Source organism: Oncorhynchus mykiss, chromosome 8 (assembly GCF_057628025.1).
Source record: "Oncorhynchus mykiss isolate SJ-2025 chromosome 8, ASM5762802v1, whole genome shotgun sequence".
NCBI lineage: Eukaryota > Metazoa > Chordata > Actinopteri > Salmoniformes > Salmonidae > Oncorhynchus > Oncorhynchus mykiss.
Genome location: NC_143029.1, coordinates 67,123,401 through 67,141,785, shown reverse-complemented (window position 1 = coordinate 67,141,785; position 18,385 = coordinate 67,123,401). Strand labels below are relative to the sequence as shown.

At 42.0% G+C, this 18,385-nt stretch overlaps 1 protein-coding gene across 13 annotated transcripts in view; it reads right to left on the bottom strand.

Moving 5' to 3' along the window:
• Positions 1–18,385, bottom strand: part of si:ch211-207d6.2 (sickle tail protein homolog) — an 82,751-nt gene that overhangs the window by 25,971 nt on the left and 38,395 nt on the right. For 12 of the 13 annotated variants that reach the window (XM_021613334.3, XM_021613332.3, XM_090182326.1 and 9 more), the window contains 4 exons: positions 8,584–9,380; positions 7,699–7,826; positions 7,374–7,543; positions 6,570–6,754 (listed from right to left, as the gene is read on the bottom strand). In XM_021613334.3, coding sequence (XP_021469009.3) covers positions 6,570–6,754; positions 7,374–7,543; positions 7,699–7,826; positions 8,584–9,380 — 1,280 coding nt within the window. Of the gene's footprint in view, positions 1–6,569; positions 6,755–7,373; positions 7,544–7,698; positions 7,827–8,583; positions 9,381–10,047; positions 10,171–18,385 lie in introns of those variants that run through there. The other variant, XM_090182325.1, reaches the window with a different exon arrangement.

The following is an 18,385-nucleotide window of genomic DNA, read 5'->3' as shown; positions in this document are numbered from 1 at the left end:
ACATCTGTTAATACATTTGAAGTCATACATACAGTTGAAGTCGGAAGTTTACATACAAATACATTTAAACTCAGTTTTTAACTTGGGACAAACGTTTCGGGTAGCCTTCCACAAGCTTCCCACAATAAGTTGGGTGAATTTTGGCCCATTCCTCCTGACAGAGCTGGTGTAACTTGCTCGCACACGCATTTTCAATTCTGCCCACACATTTTCTATAGGATTGAGGTCAGGGCTTTGTGATGGCCACTCCAATAATTTTTACTTTGTTGTCCTTAACTTCTTGTGACTCCCCATCCCGGGTCCGGGAGCGTAATCATCGCCTGACACTAATTAGCATAACGCAACGGACATAAATATCCCTAGAAAATATTCCTATTCATGAAAATCACAAATGAAATATATTGAGACACAGCTTAGCCTTTTGTTAATCACCCTGTCATCTCAGATTTTCAAAATATGCTTTACAGCCAAAGCTAGACAAGCATGTGTAAGTTTATTGATAGCCTAGCATAGCATTATGCCTTGTTAGCAGCAGGCAACATTGTCACAAATCAGAAAAGCAATCAAATGAAATCGTTTACCTTTGATTAACTTCGGATGCTTTCACTCACGAGACTCCCAGGTAGATCGCCAAAGTTAATTTTTTCCCCAAAATATTATTTTTGTAGGCGAAATAGCTCCGTTTGTTCTTCACGTTTGGCTGAGAAATCGCCCGGAAATTGCAGTCACGAAAACGGCGAAAAATATTCCAAATTAGCTTCATAATATCGACAGAAACATAGCAAACGTTGTTTATAATCAATCCTCAAGGTGTTTTTCAAATATCTATTCGATAATATATCTGTCGGGACAATTCGTTTTTCAGTAGGACCGATTGGAGTAATGGCTACCTCTGTATTTTACGCGAGAGTCACCCTGGGAGCCATCAGGTGACCACTTACGCAATGTAGCCACCTACGGCTATTCTTGTTCGTTTTTTTCCCAAAAATGAAAATACTGCCCCTGTTCTGCTGCCATTTTGCAACAACTTTGGAAGTATGCTTGGGGTCATTGTCTATTTGGAAGACCCATCTGCGACCAAACTTGAACTTCCTGACTGATGTCTTGATGCTGCTTCAATATATCCACATAATCTTCCCTTCCTCATGATGCCCTCTATTTTGTGAAGTGCACCAGTCCCTCCTGCAGCAAAGCACCCCCACAACATGATGCTGCCACCCCGTGCTTCACGGTTGGAACGGTGTTCTTCGGCTTGCAAGCCCCCCCCCCCCTTTCCTCCAAACATAACGATGGTCATTATGGCCAAACAGTTCTACTTTTGTTTAATCAGACCAGAGGACATTTATCCAATAAGTATGATCTTTGTCCCCATGTGCAGTTGAAAACCGTAGTCTGGCTTTTTTATGGAGTTTTTGGAGCAGTGGCCTCCTCCTTGCTGAGCGGCCTTTCAGGTTATGTCGATATAGGACTCGTTTTTACTGTGGATACAGATACTTTTGTACCGGTTTGCTCCAGCATCTTCACAAGGTTCTTTGCTGTTGTTCTGGAATTGATTTGCACTTTTCGCACCAAAGTACGTTCCTCTCTAGAAGACAATGTGTCTCCTTCCCGAGTGGTATGATAGCTGCGTGGTCCCACGGTGTTTATACTTGCTTACTATTGTTTGCACAGATAAACGTGGTACCTTCAGGTGTTTGGAAATTGCTCCCAAGGATGAACCAGACATGTGGAGGTTAAAAGATTTTTTCTGAGGCCTTGGCTGATTTCTTTTGATTTGTCCATGATGTCAAGCAAAGAGGCACTGAGTTTGAAGGTAGGCCTTGAAATACATCCACAGGTACACCTCCAATTGACTCAAATTATGTCAATTAGCCTATCAGAAGCTTCTAAAGCCATGACATTTTCCAAGCGGTTTAAAAAGGCACAGTCAACTTAGTGTATGTAAACTTCTGACCCACTGGAATTGTGATACAGTGAATTATAAGTGAAATAATCTGTCAAAACAATTGTTGGAAAAATTACTAAGCACAAAGTAGATGTCCTAACCGACTTGCAAAAACTATAGTGTGTTAACAAGAAATTTGTGGATTGGTTGAAAAACTAGTTTTAATGACTCCAACCTAAGTGTATGCAAACTTCCGACTTCAACTGTATACCAATGTTAAAAAGTAGAAACCATATTCTGAACAAAAATATAAACGCAACACAGTGTTGGTCCAATGTTTCATGAGGTGAAATAAAAGATCCCAGAAATTATCCATAAGCACAAAAAGCATATTTCTCTCAAATTCTGTGCATAAATGTGTTTACTTCCCTGTTAATGAGCATTTCTCTTTTGCCAATATTATCCATCCACCTGACAGGTGTGGCATATTAAAAAGCATGATCATTACACAGGTGCACCTGGGGGACAATAAAAGGCCACTCAAATGTGCAGTTTTGGTACAGAACACAATGCCACAAATGTCTGACGTTTTGAGGGAACGAGAAATTGGCATGCTGACTGACGGAATGTACACCAGAGCTGTTGCAAGAGAACCCAATGTTAATTTCTCTACCAGAAGCCGCCTCTATTATAATTTTAGATAATTTGGCAGTATGTCCAAACTAGAGGTCGACCGATTATGATTTTTCAATGCCGATACCAATTATTGGAGGACCAAAAAAGCCGGTACCTATTAATCGGCCGATTTTAAAAAAAAATGTATTTGTAATAATGACAATTACAACAATACTGAATTAACACTTAATATAATACATCAATAAAACTCAATTTAGCCTAAAAAAATAATGAAACATGTTCAATTCGGTTTAAATAATGCAAAAACAAAGTATTGGAGAATAAAGTAAAAGTGCAATATGTGCCATGTAAAAAAAACTAACGTTTAAGCTCCTTACTCAGAACATGAGAACATATGAAAGCTGGTGGTTCCTTTTAACATGAGACTTCAATATTCCAAGGTAAGAGGTTTTAGGTTGTAGTTATTATAGGAATTATAGGACTAATTCTCTCTATACCATTTGTATTCCATATACCTTTGACATTTGGATGTTCTAATAGACACTTTAGTATTGCCAGTGTAACAGTATAGCTTCCGTCCCTCTCCTCGCCTCTACCTGGGCTCGAACCAGGAACACATCGACAACAGCCACCCTCGAAGCAGAGTTACCCATGCAGAGCAAGGGGAACAACTACTTCAAGTCTCAGAGCGAGTGACGTTTGTGCGCACCCCGCGCGCACCCCGCTAACTAGCTAGCCATTTCACATCGGTTACACCAGCCTAATCTCTGGAATTGATAGGCTTGAAGTCATAAACAGCGCAATGCTTGAAGCACAGTGAAGAGCTGCTGGCAAAACGCACGAAAGTGCTGTTTGAATGAATGCTTACGAGCCTGCTGCTGCCTACCACCACTCAGTCAGACTTCTCTATCAAATATCAAATCATAGACTTAATTATAACATAATAACACATTGATAAGTCGAATCCGGAAACTATCATTTCGAAAACAAAACGTTTATTCTTTCAGTGAAATACGGAACCGTTCCGTATTTTATCTAACGGGTGGCATCCCTAAGTCTAAATATTGCTGTTACATTGTACAACCTTAAATGTTATGTCATAATTATGTACAATTCTGGCAAATTAATTACGGTCTTTGTTAGGAATAAATGGACTTCACACAGTTCGCAACGAGCCAGGTGGCCCAAACTGCTGCATGTAACCCGACTGCTTGCACGGAACACCAGAGAAGTGACACAATTTCCCTAATTATAAGAAATTCATGTTAGCAGGCAATATTAACTAAATATGCAGGTTTAAAAATATATACTTGTGTATTGATTTTAAAGAAAGACATTGATGTTTATGGTTAGGTACACGTTGGAGCAACGACAGTGCTAAATCATCACCCGTTTGGCGAAGTAGGCTGTGATTCGATAAGAAATTAACAGGCACCGCATCGATTATATGCAACGCAGGACATGCTAGATAAACTAGTAATATCATCAACCATGTGAAATTAACTAGTGATTATGTTAAGATTGATTATTTTTTATAAGATAAGTTTAATGCTAGCTAGCAACTTACCTTGACTTCTTGCTACCCTCATGTAACAGGTAGTCAGCCTGCATGCAGGCTCCTCGTGGAGTGCAATGTAAGGCAGGTGGTTAGAGCGTTGGATTAGTAACTAGAAGGTTGCAAAAACGAATCCCCAAGCTGACAAGGTAAAAATCTGTCATTCTGCCCCTGAACAAGGCAGTTAACCCACCGTTCCTAGGCCGTCATTGAAAATAAGAATGTGTTCTTAACTGACTTGCCTAGTTAAATAAAGGTGTAGATTTTTTTAAATGTTTTTTTTAAATCAGCCAAATCGGTATCCAAAAATACTGATTTCCGATTGTTATGAGAACTTGAAATCGGCCATTCCGATTAATCGGTCGACCTCTAGTTTACATGTTGATAACAATCTTTTGATTCTAAGCCAACCCTGTCTGTTTTGCCCCAAGTGTTGCACACACACATTGGTTTTCGTTGCTAAACGGGCGGCAGGTAGCCTAGTGGTAGGGCCAACAACCAAATGGTTGCTAGATCGAATCCCTGAGCTGGTAAAAATCTGTCGTTAACCCACTGTTCCTAGGTTGTAAATAAGAATTTGTTCTTAACTGACTTGCCTAGTTAAATAAAGGTTAAATTAAAAAAATAAAAACGTCTACACTAAATAGACGCGTCATTCCAAAATAATAGGCATTAATATGATGTTGGTTCCCCTTTTTCTGCCAAAACAGCCTCCACTCTTCTGGGAAGGCTTTCCATCAAATGTTGGAACATTGCTGCTGGCAACTTGCTTCCATTCAGCCACAAGAGCATTAGGGAGGTTGGACAATTAGGCCTGGTTCGCAGTCGTCGTTCCAATTCATCTCAAACGTGTTTGAGGGGGTTGAGGTCAAGGCTCTGTGCAGGCCAGTCAAGTTCTTCCACACCGATCTCGACAAACCATTTATGTATGGACCTCGATTTGTGCACGGGGGCATTGTCATGCTGAAACAGGAAAGAGCCTTCCCCAAACTGTTGCCACAACGTTGGAAGCACATAATAGTCTAGAATGTCATTGTATGCTGTTGCGTTAAGATTTCCCTTCACTGGAACTAAGGGGCCTAGCAAGAACCATGAAAAACAGCCACAGACCATTATTCCTCCTCCACCAAACGTTACAGTTGCCACTATGCATGTAGCATTCTCCTGGCCTCCATCAAACCCAGACTTGTCAATCGGACTGCCAGATGGTGAAGCGTGATTAATCACTCCAGAGAAAGCATTTCCACTGCTCCAGAGTTGAATGGCAGCGAGCTTTACACCACTATAGCCAACTCTTGGCATTGCGCATGGTGACCTTAGGCCTGTGTGCGGCTGCTCGGCCATGGAAACCCATTTCATTAAATTCCCGACAAACAGTTATTGTGCAGAAGTTACTTCCAGGGGCAGTTTGGAACTTGGTAGTGAGTATTGCAACACTCTGCGGTTCTGTGAGCTTGTGTGGCCTACCACTTCGCGGCTGAGCCGGTGTTGCTCCCAGACATTTCCACTTCACAATATCAGCACTAAGAGCAGGGCAGAAATTTGATGAACTGACTTGTTGGAAAGGTGACATCCTACGAAGGTGCCAAGTTGAAAGTCACTGAGCTTTTCAGTAAGGCCATTCTACTGTCAATGTTTGTTAAGGAGATTGCATGGCTGTGTGCTCAACTGTATACCTGTCAGCAACAGGTGTGGCTGAAATAACCGAATCCACTAATTTGAAGGTGTGTCCACATACACTATATATTCAAAAGTATGTTAAGCGTGAAAAAGTGTGAGCAATAGCTGTTTCCCAATATCCGTTTTCCCACCCAAATTGTGCTCTCAACATTACATGACAGCTACATACAGTATACAGTAACACAGGTGTTTAACACATACAGTACTGTCTATCCCCCCCAGTCCCCAAGATGAATTTGGCCCAGTGATCTGACATAGTAAAGTAAGACATTGGCTTTGACTCCATTACTAATCTCTCCTATCACCGACAGTACCACAGTCCCCCCAGATCACATACTTAACCTCATTAGCACTCATTTAAACATTGTGAAACATTACTAGCAATTTTTGGCTGAATACCAATGACTCATTCCATAGCTGAGTTAGTGTACGTACCACATGCTGGTAGATAGACTGTGCTCTGATTCACTGGAATCTGTTCTGATTACATAATCAGAGTAGATTAACTAATCCCACTTTAGCTGCAACTAATTACTTCACATTGCAACATAAGATCACGCTCACAATGTTAGCTTCAGCAGTTTAGCCAAATTAAAAAAAACGAATAGGGCATCTGGAGCAATTACGTATTACTATCGTCTGATCACTGTTTATTTTAGGAAGTAGATGATTTCTCTTTTTGTTGCCATAGGATATAATCTGTACTCTTGTTATTAACAATAGCTGTGTAAAAGTAAGATGGGCTCAACAAAGTCAATGCCTTCAATAAATGACATATCCTGTCAGTCAGTGTGTGGGGTTCCAACCCTTTACCTGAGCTGAGCCAGAACTCTCTCCTCCATGGCCTGGTACTTGCGTCTCTCCTCGTCCACCGTGGTCCTCTGTCTCTGGCCAGGCTCGGTCTCCTGCTGTTGTCTCTGTAGGGTCTCAGACATCACCTCAGCTAGCTCCTCCTCTGCTCTCTTCAGCATCCCCTTCACACTGTCCTGGTTCTGCATCTAGTAATGGACCATACACAGTGGCATTACAACACTCACTCAATGAATGAGATGCACTATACGGAGGAATATAACGGAGTACATAATATGAACACACCATATAAAGGTATACTGTATATATTGGATCTAAATATATGCAGATTCTCTCAGATAACAGTATTGTGAATATTGTACATCTGTCTTTTACGTTTGTGTTTTCACTTATGGTGCTTGGATGACGAGGTATCACATAAAGCTGCAATAGGAAACTTTTTGGGCAACCCAACCAAATTGACATAGAAATGTGTGTTATATATAGAAGTGTCATTCTCATTGAAAGCAAGTCCAAGAAGCGGCTTCCCGTTCTTAAGTTTCGTTTTTGCATCTTTGACTTTCAGTTTTGTACACCAGCTTCAAACAGCTGAAAATACAATATTTTTGGTTATGGAAAATATATTTCACAGCGGTTTAGATGGTACAATGATTCTCTACACTATAGTTGCTATTTTGTGACAAACTGAAATTAGGCTAACTATTAGAATGTTTGCAACCAGGAAAGGGCGGAGCAATTTCTGCATAGTGCATCTTTAAACAATTCTGATAATGGATTAATGTAATGTGCAGGTGTCTTATTAAGTACCTGTAGCTGTCGGAGTTGGTGAAGCTGCTGTCGGAGGTCAGTGACGTTCCTCCTGACCGTGGTCAGTGTGACCTGCAGGGTGGAGTCAGGGGAAGGGGCCTGAGGGACTAGAGCATTGAAGCCATCTGCAAGGAGGGCAGGGGTTCTGGATGCAGGAACTGGTGACACTCCTACACATCAGATCAGTGAGACAACTCTATGAGTTACTGTAATACGAGATTAAAATAGGGCAGATTCAAAATAACTTTAATTATCCATGCATGAAACCACAAAAAACGAATCCAAATTTGACTTTGTAACACTAATTGTTGTGTAATAAGAGCACCTGCACTGTTGTTGACATGGAAAGGAGAAGCAGTCCTCCTATCTATCTCAGCTGGCCCAATAGCAAGTGCATGCTGAACAAGGCCAGCCAGACTGGCAATCTGTTGTTCCATGGCCTTCATTCGCTCACTGCAAAACACAATACATGTTCAGCCAAAAACAATACTGTGCTATGTACAGGTAACTGGCAAAATAAAGGAAACACCAACATAAAGTGTCTTAATAGGGCGTTGGGCCACCACGAGCCAGAACAGCTTGACACAGATTCTACAAGTGTCTGGAAATCTATTGGTGGGATGCAACTCCATTCTTTCACAAGAAATTCACATGAAATGTTGTTGATGGTTGTGGAAAACGCTGTCTCAGGCGCCACTCCCGAATCTCTCATATGGTTTACATCGTTTTCATGCTTATCAAACCATTCAGTGACCACTTGTGTGCTGTGGATGGGGGCATTGCCATCCTATGGGGGCATAGCCATGGTGACCAAAATAATGGCCTGCCCAGGATTTTCTATACATAACCCTAAGCATGGTGGAATGTTAATTGCTTAATTAACTAAGGAACCACACCTGTGTAGAAGCACCTGCTTTCAATATACTTTGTATCCCTCATTTACTCAAGATATTCCATTATTTTGGCAGTTACCTATAATAGATAATATTAACAACAACAACAACGCATTGAATTTCTATCGTGCTTTATCAAAAACCCAAAGTTGAGGTGGTAGTTAGTCACCCAGGACTCCCTGGAAAACAGAGGCAATCGTTACTGAGTGGACTATAAACAAATAAATGAGCTCTCTGTAAACAAATAAAATGAGCCCTCTGTTACGTGAGTATCAACATAGTTATAGAATGAGTAATTCTATGTCTGTGAGTCTCACCTGGTCTGGGGGTCATTGGGGGTGAGGTGTCCCTGAAACAGCCTGTCCCCATAGTGCCCTGAGGGGAGCTCCACGAACACAGGAGAGGAGGACACAGAGGACACACTACCCCTGGTCCTGTTCACCACCTCCACTGTATTACCATTACTCTCCTTCCGCAGAGATCGGCGAATAGGAGAGCCCCTCTCTGAGGCCACAGGGCCGTGGTTGTCGTTCAATCTGTGAGGGGAAGGGGGCGGGGTTTTGGTGCCGAGTGGCGGTAGTCCCTGGCTTTCCCCGTACCTCCGGGACTTCTGCCTGTAGAGGGAGTGCTGCTGCTCCGGGTTCTCTGTATAGGAGGCTGGGAACTTGACCAAGGCTCGGTGGAGGCTACCACCACCTATGTCGACCATGTCTCCCATGTGGCCGCCCCCCTGGGAGGAGGCGATACTCAGCCGGCCCTCCTGGACAGCGTAGGGGTCAGTGACGTTGACATACAACCCGTCGGCACGCACCAGCGCCATACTTGTACTGCTCAGGTCCTCGTCAGGTTTGACGTCTCTTCTCTCCAGGATGGCACTGGGGGAGGGTGTGACGGACCTGCTGGGGGGCCCACTGGACATGCTGGCCCTGGGGAGGGTGGCACTGCCTGGCACCCCTCCCCCTGCTCGGTGGCCATAGGGGATCCTGGAGGGGGAGGAGGGCATGGAGCGGACTGTGGGGGGAGACATGGACCCCTGTATGGAGTGGACAGGACTGCAGGTGGATTGTAAAGTGTGCACAGGGCTATGACTTCCATACAGTATCTCCCTTGGTATCTGTAGACAGGAGGAAAATCAGAGAAAAGGTCATCAAAGTCAATGAAAAGAGACTTGATGTGCTATGCAGAGAGACTCTCAGTCATTAGATTAACGTTATATCTGTCCCCCAAAAAATAAATCTATGAATCTAAATGTTGCTTTTCTTAATGACAAATTGTAGACATAATGTGCATCTGTTTTGACAAAGGCCATACACAGAGTATGGGAGAAAAAGAGAGGAAAACCACATCCACAAAGGTGGAATTGTACCACAGGTAAACACCATTATCTGTTTAGACATGTCGTTGTTGCACAGTCATGCGTCACTGTGCCGAGTGAAGACACAGCGCGTTTGTTGTGTATGCTGTGCGTGCAGGACTAGTTCAATACGCAGTATGAGTAATTCCCAACCTTACCATTGACACATAATTCTCCCTGATCTGCATCTTTGTCTGTATTCATTTCAGAGTCTTTTCACAACAACAATCTAAAGACAACTTGTTCAGATCATAAGGTCATGTAAAATGGACTCTTGACACGATTCCCGTGAAAAAGTCCATTAATCAAGCATTGTCAGTTGATGTGTAAACATGCCAATCACTGAACTGGAGCAAATCTAAGCTAAATTACATTAGCCAGTAATAGTTGACTACAGACTCAAGAAAATACTTGTTATGGTACTCACAATCTTCCTAGTGCTCGTGCTGCAGGTACATGCTTTACCTTCAGCAGTTCAGCAGATTTGAACAGTGATCAGAAAGTTATAGAACCGTTGCATGATGCAAGAGGGGTGTTGGCTAACTTTGCGTTTTGCTTTTTCATAGGGATTATCTATTCACCTTTCATAAAGTGGCTTGTCATAACAGATAAAACTGCATTTGGAATATTCTAGAATAACCCTAGAGTCAAACAGGTGACATTCACAACGACTGGGAATATTGTGAAAACCAGTTGTATTGTTTTATGACAATAAGAGCAGCTCATTCATACACAACAAGTCATTGACATGTACGTTGAAGTATTATTATTTATTTTTTTTACCCCATTTTCCTCCTCAATTTCATAGTATCCAATTATTAGTAGTTCCTATCTTGCCTCATCGCTACAACTCCCGTACGGTCTTGGGAGAGACGAAGGTCGAAAGTCATGCGTCCTAAAAAACACAACCCAACCAAGCCGTACTGATTCTTAACACAGCGCGCATCCAACCCGGAAGCCAGCCGCACCAATGTGTCAGAGGAAACACCGTGCACCTGGCGACCTTGGTTAGCACGCACTGCGCCCGGCCCGCCACAGGAGTCGCTGGTGAGTGATGAGACAAGGATTTCCCTACCGGCCAAACCCTCCCTAACCCGGACGACACTAGCCCAATTGTGCGTCGCCCCACGGACCTCCCAGTCGCGGCCGGCTGCCTGGGCTCGAACCCAGAGTCTCTGGTGGCACAGCTAGCGCTGCGATGCAGTGCCCTAGACCACTGCATAACATGGATACCCAAATATTTCCACAACAAAGCAGACAGACATTTAACATAGGCCTGCTACAATGAAAATATTCTTATCTTGTTTTCCCACATTTCACCTTTTCTCAACCTGTGCAAAAACAACAGGAGTGCCTCAAACAGGAAATATTTTTAGAGTATGGCATTATCAATCTTATCTGGTCAGAAATACCCTAAAACACATGGGGCTATTCCATTTATGGAAAAATATGCTGGGCTGACCACCAGTGGGTACAGTAATAAACTTAAACAAAAGACACATTTTCATGCCGACAATGCATTCCAGACCAGGGTAAAAGTGTTATCATCTTTCATCCACAAGCCTAAATGACTCTTAGGAAAAAAAGATTCCAAAAGAGTTATGCGGCTGTCCACACAGGATAACCCTTTTTGGTTCCAGGTAGAATCCTTTTGGGTTCCATGTAAAACCCTCTGTGGAAAGGGTTCTACATGGGACTCAAAAAGGTTCTACCTAAAAACCAAAAGTGTTTTACAAGGAGCCTAAAGGGGTTCTTCAAAGGGTTTTCTTATGGGGACAACCGAATAACCCTTTCAGGTTCTAGAGAGCACATTTTTTTCTTTCTGTGAAGAGGAAGATCTGCACTACCACAGACATCACATGCATTTATGGGCAGCAGGTAGCCTAGGGGTTACAGTGTTGGGCCAGTAACCAAAAGATTGCTGGTTCGAATACCCGAGCAAGACACTTAATCCAGGGGCGACTTACTACTATGGCTGACCCTGTAAAACAATACATTTCACTGCACCCATCAGGTGTATGTAAAACAATATATATATATAGTCTGATCTTGTGAGTTGTGTGAGTTAAATCAAGTGGATCTGAAAATAAAGAATGTCCAGGATGGTTGGGCACTTCCTTTGGTGTTGCAACACAAGGTTGTACACAGTACGTCAATCTAACAGAACTCTACTTTCTGAGCAACAAGGCCTCTGATCACTAGGCACTACTTCTCCTAACACCACAACACAACGTGCTGAGAACAACACCCACCAAAGGAATTCGAGCTCTTTCCCAGCAGGATTACATGCCTCCCAATTAGGGTTGCAAAATTCTTGGAACTTTCAACGAAGTGCCTTGTTTTCTGGCAATCCTGGTTGGAGGATTCCCGGAATCAGGAGGGAAAACCAGGGAATTTATTGAAAGTTCCTGGAATTTTTAAACCCTACTCCCAATCCCTGGGCCACTCAGAAGCCCACCTGACCAACTGAGCTAATTGATCAGTTCAGTGATTGCCTAAATTCAACACTCCTGTCCTTCCAGGTCGGTTAAATAAAAAACATGAAGTGCCTGCAGCACTCCAGGACCAGGTTTGCCTACCCTTGCACTATGATGTCAATATGGTGCAGACCAGTGGCGGTCGGAGCCGTTTAAGAGGGAGGACATTTTTGACTTTTTATGAGAGTGGCCTTATTTCTATTACAGCATATTGGATGACTGTCATTCATATTCTATTCACCCAGTTCAATGTAACAGCGATAGATTTAGGCTACTACATGATAGTCAAATTCAATACCGCCTTGCACATTCTTGCCTACATCTAGTGGATCTAGGGGTGAAATCATTAGTCCAACAGTTGTAAATTAGTTTCTATTAGACAAATTCAGGTATGTTTATCCCTGTTTGGTTCCATGTGAGAAACGTTTTTCAACAGAATCGGTGGAATGAATACACACCTGATTACAAGTAAACACAGTTCACGTTCTTAGCAGCCACATTGTATTCCTTCAGGCATCTACTCGATCTCCTCCTCTCACCTTTTCCCTTTGCTTGTGGACTTCAATGCACAACACAACAGCTGTCTGTGGTCAGGTGATAAAACCTTTCCAAGCCATACCATATCATAAGCACAACACACAGCCTACATCGTTCTCAACATATAAGCTAAAGTTATGTCATAGTCAACATAGCAAATATAACTAATGTGTTAGCAAACCTGCTACAATCATGCAGTACAGTAAGTCAATAAGCAGTTTAGCAGCTACACCAGCGGGCCCCGGTGGCAATAAATTAGTAAGACCAAAAGCTTGCTTAGACTTGGAAGAGTTCCAGTGTTGGATAGTCATAGCCAGCTAGTTAACATAGCATCCCTCTCTGTTTGAGCTGGGTGTTTGAGTAGGCTAAACTAGCTTGCTGCATTTGCTAGCTAGGTAAGTAAAAGTTAATAAAAATGACTAAATATAGCTCTCTCTCTCTTGCTTGCTTCTCCTTCATTTTTGAAGAGATTTAGTCAAAACTGTTCAACTATTGTCTTTCTCGCTCTCTGTTTCAAATACTCACCACATTTTATGCAGCGCTAGCTAGCTGTAGCTTATGCTTTTACTACTAGAAGCATTCTCTAAACTTGGTGGACAACATGTCACAGTTCATGCTGCAAAAGCTCTGATTGGAGGACATCCTCCAACTCGTCATAATTACTGTGTAAGTCTATGGAAGCAGGTGAAAACCAATGTACCCAGAGGAGAACGGAAGCTAGCTGTCCTCCAGCTACACCATGGGGCTACCCTAGAGTGCTTCATTGCAAAGCAGTATGTTTTAATAAATTATTTGGTGACATGTCAATATATTTAGTATAGTTTAATCTAAAAATGATAACTTTATGTTTCACGAAAAAAAAAAATCCTCCCCTTCCCCCTCCACTATCCAAAACGACAAGATACACTATAAAATAACTTTCAACAGTTTGTTGAGACATAGCTCTGCCCTACTAAGCAAAAAAGCAGTCGATGCACATTTGGTCAAAAAAGTGTTATTATTTTATACATTAAATACATGCTTTATCATGTGGACAAAATATCCTGCCTCCATTGTGTTGTGTTATGGAGTGGGGGTCATGTTTGCTGTAACTGCAGAACGTTCCATTGAAACCAAGGAAAAAGGCAGTAACTGCCATCACTCACATCAGTTTTACCTTGGTTTCACTGATCTTTGGGCTACAGTGTCTACGGTTTACCTTGGCATTATTTATTGTCCTTTGCTGATACAAGTATCAAACTATATGACACTGACAACAACATACAAATAAATATATGAAAACAAGTTTGTTAAAAAAAATGTTGTCTTGGAAGCGTATTCCAGTGGGTGTACCAAACAAGAAGGCAGTAACTGCAGTCTAGGGTCACAGGTCATGTCAGAGGTCAGGGTCAATATGAATAAAAAATAACATAGTAAAACAACCAAATCTCCAATGATCTGCCTACAATTAATTTGGCTGGACAATAAAAAAAACTTAGAAGTAATTTATCTCATTTTCACTCTATGAGCAGTTACTGCTCTTTGCTTGGTAGGGTAGAGCCTTCAGGAAGTATTCACACCACTTGATGTTTTCCAACATTTTGTTGTGCTACAGATTACATTTAAAATGGATTAAATTGAGGTTGTGTGTAGGCCAGTGACACACAATGACTATAATGACAAAGTGGAATGAAACATTTTTTTCAAGCTGAAATGTTTTGAGTCAATAAGTATTAAACCCATTTGTTATGGCAAGCCTAAATAAGTTCAGGAGTACAAATGTGCTTAACAGGTCACGTAATAAGTTGCATGGAATCGCTCTGTGTTTAATAATGGTGTTTAACATGATTTTTGAATGACTACATCTATGTACCCCACAAATACAGTAATATGTAAGGTCCCTCAGTCGAGCAGTACATTTTTCAAACACAGGGCAAATCCAACACAGAGTACCACTCTTCATATTTACAAGCATAGTGGTGGCTACATCATGTTAAGGGTATGCTTGTGATCGGCAAGGACTATGGATTTTTTTTAATAAAAAGAAACGGAATAGAGCTAAGCACAGGCAAAATCCTAGAGGAGAACCTGGTTCAGTCTGCTTTCCAAAAGACACTGGGAGACAAATTCACCTTTCAACAGGACAATAACCTAAAACACAAGGCCACATATACACTGGAGTTGCTTACCAAGATGACACTGTTTTGACTGTTTTGAGTGGCCTAGTTACAATTTTGACTTAAGTCTGCTTGAAAATCTATGGCAAGATTTGAAAATGTCTATCTTGCAATGATCAACAAACTTGACCGAGATTTAATAATTTAAGAATAATGTGCAAATATTGACAATCCAGCTGTACAAAGCTCTTAGAGACTTACCCAGAAAGACTCACAGCTGTAATTGCTGCCAAAGGTGATTCTAAATTAAATATTTCTGTATTCCAACATTTCTAAAGCTAAAGGCTAAAAATATATATTTAATCCATTTTGAATCCAGGCGTTAACACAAAATGTGGAATAAGTCAAGGGGTATGAATATTTTCTGAAGGCTACAGTGGCTACAGTATTACTTTCCTCTGGTTTTATTTCTATATGACATGAACTTAACTCCGTGATGGTCAATAATATCCTAGTATAACTATTTCGGAGACAGATTGTAACTGTAAAAGACGTTCAGAAAATTCTACAGTAAATACTTGTCATTTCTAATCCAGAATGGGAGCTTGCCTTGAAAGCATCAACATACGTACATTAGTGACATGTAGCATACTTTCAATTCAGTCCAATAAAGTGATCCTATCCCATTGGGAACAGACGTCATTTCAACGTCTAGTTTTTATTTACATTTTGTTGAGCTATCAACTAATGTGAATTCAACGTGAAATCAAGGATTTAGGTTAAACGTTGGGTAAAAAAAAGACTAAATTCCTTTATGTTGATGGCTTTTTGCAAATCCGATCAGTTTTCCACATTGAATCAAAGTCAACACATTGAATTTTGTTGTTGTTGAAATAACGTGGAAACCACCGTTTTTGCCTAGTGGGAAGACATGGCTAATGTGATTATTGGAAAAAAGACAGTTACAAGATGAGTTGTTTATACTATCAGGGTCATACTATACTGACTGACAGAAGAGCTCCTAAAAACAGACTTTTTTGGCCCGCGACCCTATTTTGATATAAAATCAAATTTGCAACCCCACCATGTGAAAAAAAAAGTTAGCTAGTTGGCCGTTGATTACCTATGAAAGTCTATTACAAATCAGTCTGACAGTACTTTTGACTGTATTTCAATCTGAAGGAAGTATGGTTTGAATGCATAAGAAAGGTATTGGAAAGTTCAGAAGATCATCAGGCAATAATTTTGTACGATATTCTTCAAGATTTAATGTGACATGCACATACAGTGAAATGCCTTTCTTGCAAACTCAAAACGCAACAATGCAAAAATCAATAACAATGTATTACTAGAAAACAACACAGCATAAATAAGAATAGGATTTATGAAATACACAATAAAGTAATATATACATGAAATATTTAAAAAGTCAGATCCAATACCATATTTACATGTGCAGAGATACTGGAGTGAGGGAGGTAGATATATATAGGGGTAAGGGGACTAGGCAACAGGATACAAGATAAACCGAGTAGCAGCAGCTTGCATGTGAGTGGGTGTGCAGGTGTGTAGAGTCAGTATGAATGTACATGAATATTATGTGTCAGTGACCAAATGATGAGTGAGTGTGTGTGTGTTGGAGTGACAGTGTTGGAGTGACAGTGTGTGTGTGTGCAGCGCCCTGTGAGTGAGTGTGTGTGTGTGTGTGTGTGTGTGTGTGTGTTGGAGTGACAGTGTGTGTGTGTGCAGCGCCCTGTGAGTGTGCATAGCGACAGTGCAAATATTGAAATAAAAGGTTTATAAAGATACAAGTCTGTGTAGCCGTTTTGTTTGCTATTTATCAGTCGTATTGCTTGGGGATTAGAAGTTGTTAAAGAGCCTATTGGTGTCAGACTTGATGCACACGTACCTCTTCACATGTGGCAGCAGAGAAAATAGTCTATGGCTTGGGTGGTTAGTGTCTGACGATTTTCCAGGCCTTCTTTTCACACCGCCTGATACAGAGATTCTGGATGGCAGAGAGCTCGGCCCCAGTGATCTACTGGGCTATCCACACCACCCTCTGTAGCGCCATGTGATCGAGAGCGGTGCATTTTCCATACCAAGCAGTGACGCAGCCAGTCAATATGCTCTCAGTGGTACAGCTGTAGAACCTTTTCAGGATTTGAGGGCCCATGCCAAACTTTTTCAACCTCCTGAGGGGAAAGAGGCACTGTTGCGCCTTCTTCACAACTGTACATGTGTGTTTGGAACATTTTAAATCTTCAGTGATTTGGAAACTGAGGAACTTGAAGCGGTCTACCTGATCCACTGCTGCCCTCTGATCCACTCATCATCGCCGGTGATCAGGCCTAACCCCGTCAACTCGTCAGCAAACTTGATAAAGGTGTTGGAGTCATGCGTGGCCATACAGTCATGGGTGAACTGTTAGTACAGGAGGGGACTAAGGACACACCTCTGTGGGACCCCTGTGTTAAGGGTCAGCGTGGTGGAAGTGATGTTGCCTACCCTAACCCCCTGGGGTCGGCCCATCAGGAAGTCCAGGATCCAGTTGCAGAGGGAGGTGTTCAGACCCAGAGTCCAAAGCTTGGTAATGAGCTTGGAGGGGACAATGGTGTTGAACGCTGAGCTGAAGTCAATGAACAGCATTCTCACACACATATTCCTTTTATCTAGGTGGGTGAGGGCAGTGTGGAGAGCAATTGAGATTGCGTTGTCTATGGATCTGTTGGGGCGGTATGCAAATTGAAGTGGGTCTAGGGTGGCTGGGATGGTAGAGTTAATGTGTGCCATAACCAGCCTCACAAAGCACTTCATGATTACAGAGGTGAGTGCTACAGGGCAGTGGTCATTGTGGCATGAGGCTCAAGGTTGTTGTTGTCAAAGCGTGCATAAAATACATTGAGTTCGTCTAGTAACAAGGCATCGTTGGGCAGGGTAGCCTAGTGGTTAGAGCATTCGACTAGTAACCGGAAGGTTGCAAGTTCAAACCCCCGAGCTGACAAGGTACAAATCTGTCGTTCTGCCCCTGAACAGGCAGTTAACCCACTGTTCCTAGGCCGTCATTGAAAATAAGAATTTGTTCTTAACTGACTTGCCTAGTTAAATAAAGGTAAAATACAAAAAAAAAAAAAGATCCCTCACCGTGGGTACAACGTCGCCGATGTCTTCCCTTGTAATCCATAACGGACTGTAGCCCCTGCCACTTGCGGCAGGCGTCAGAGCCTATGTAATATGATTCCAACTTATTCCTATATTGTCCTTTAGCTCATTTGATGACTCTGCAGAGGTCATAGCAGGCCTTCTTGTACTTATTCCTATCTTTGGCCGTAGCATCAGGTTTGTCTACGATAGCGCTGTGTGCGGTAGCCCTGCTCTTTAGCTTAGTGCCAACCTTGGTGTTAATCCAGGGCTTTTGATTGGGGAAGCAGCGAACCCTCACCGTGGGTACAACGTCGCCGATGCATTTGCCAATGAAACAGGTGACAGAGGTGGATAGCTCATCAATATTATAGGTGGAGTCTCGAAACATATTCCAATCAACGCTAGCAAAGCAGTCCTATAGCATATACTCTGATTCTGGTGACCATTTCTCAACAGAGAGAATCATGGGTACTTCCTGTTTCAGCTTCTGCTTGTAAACAGGAAGCAAGAG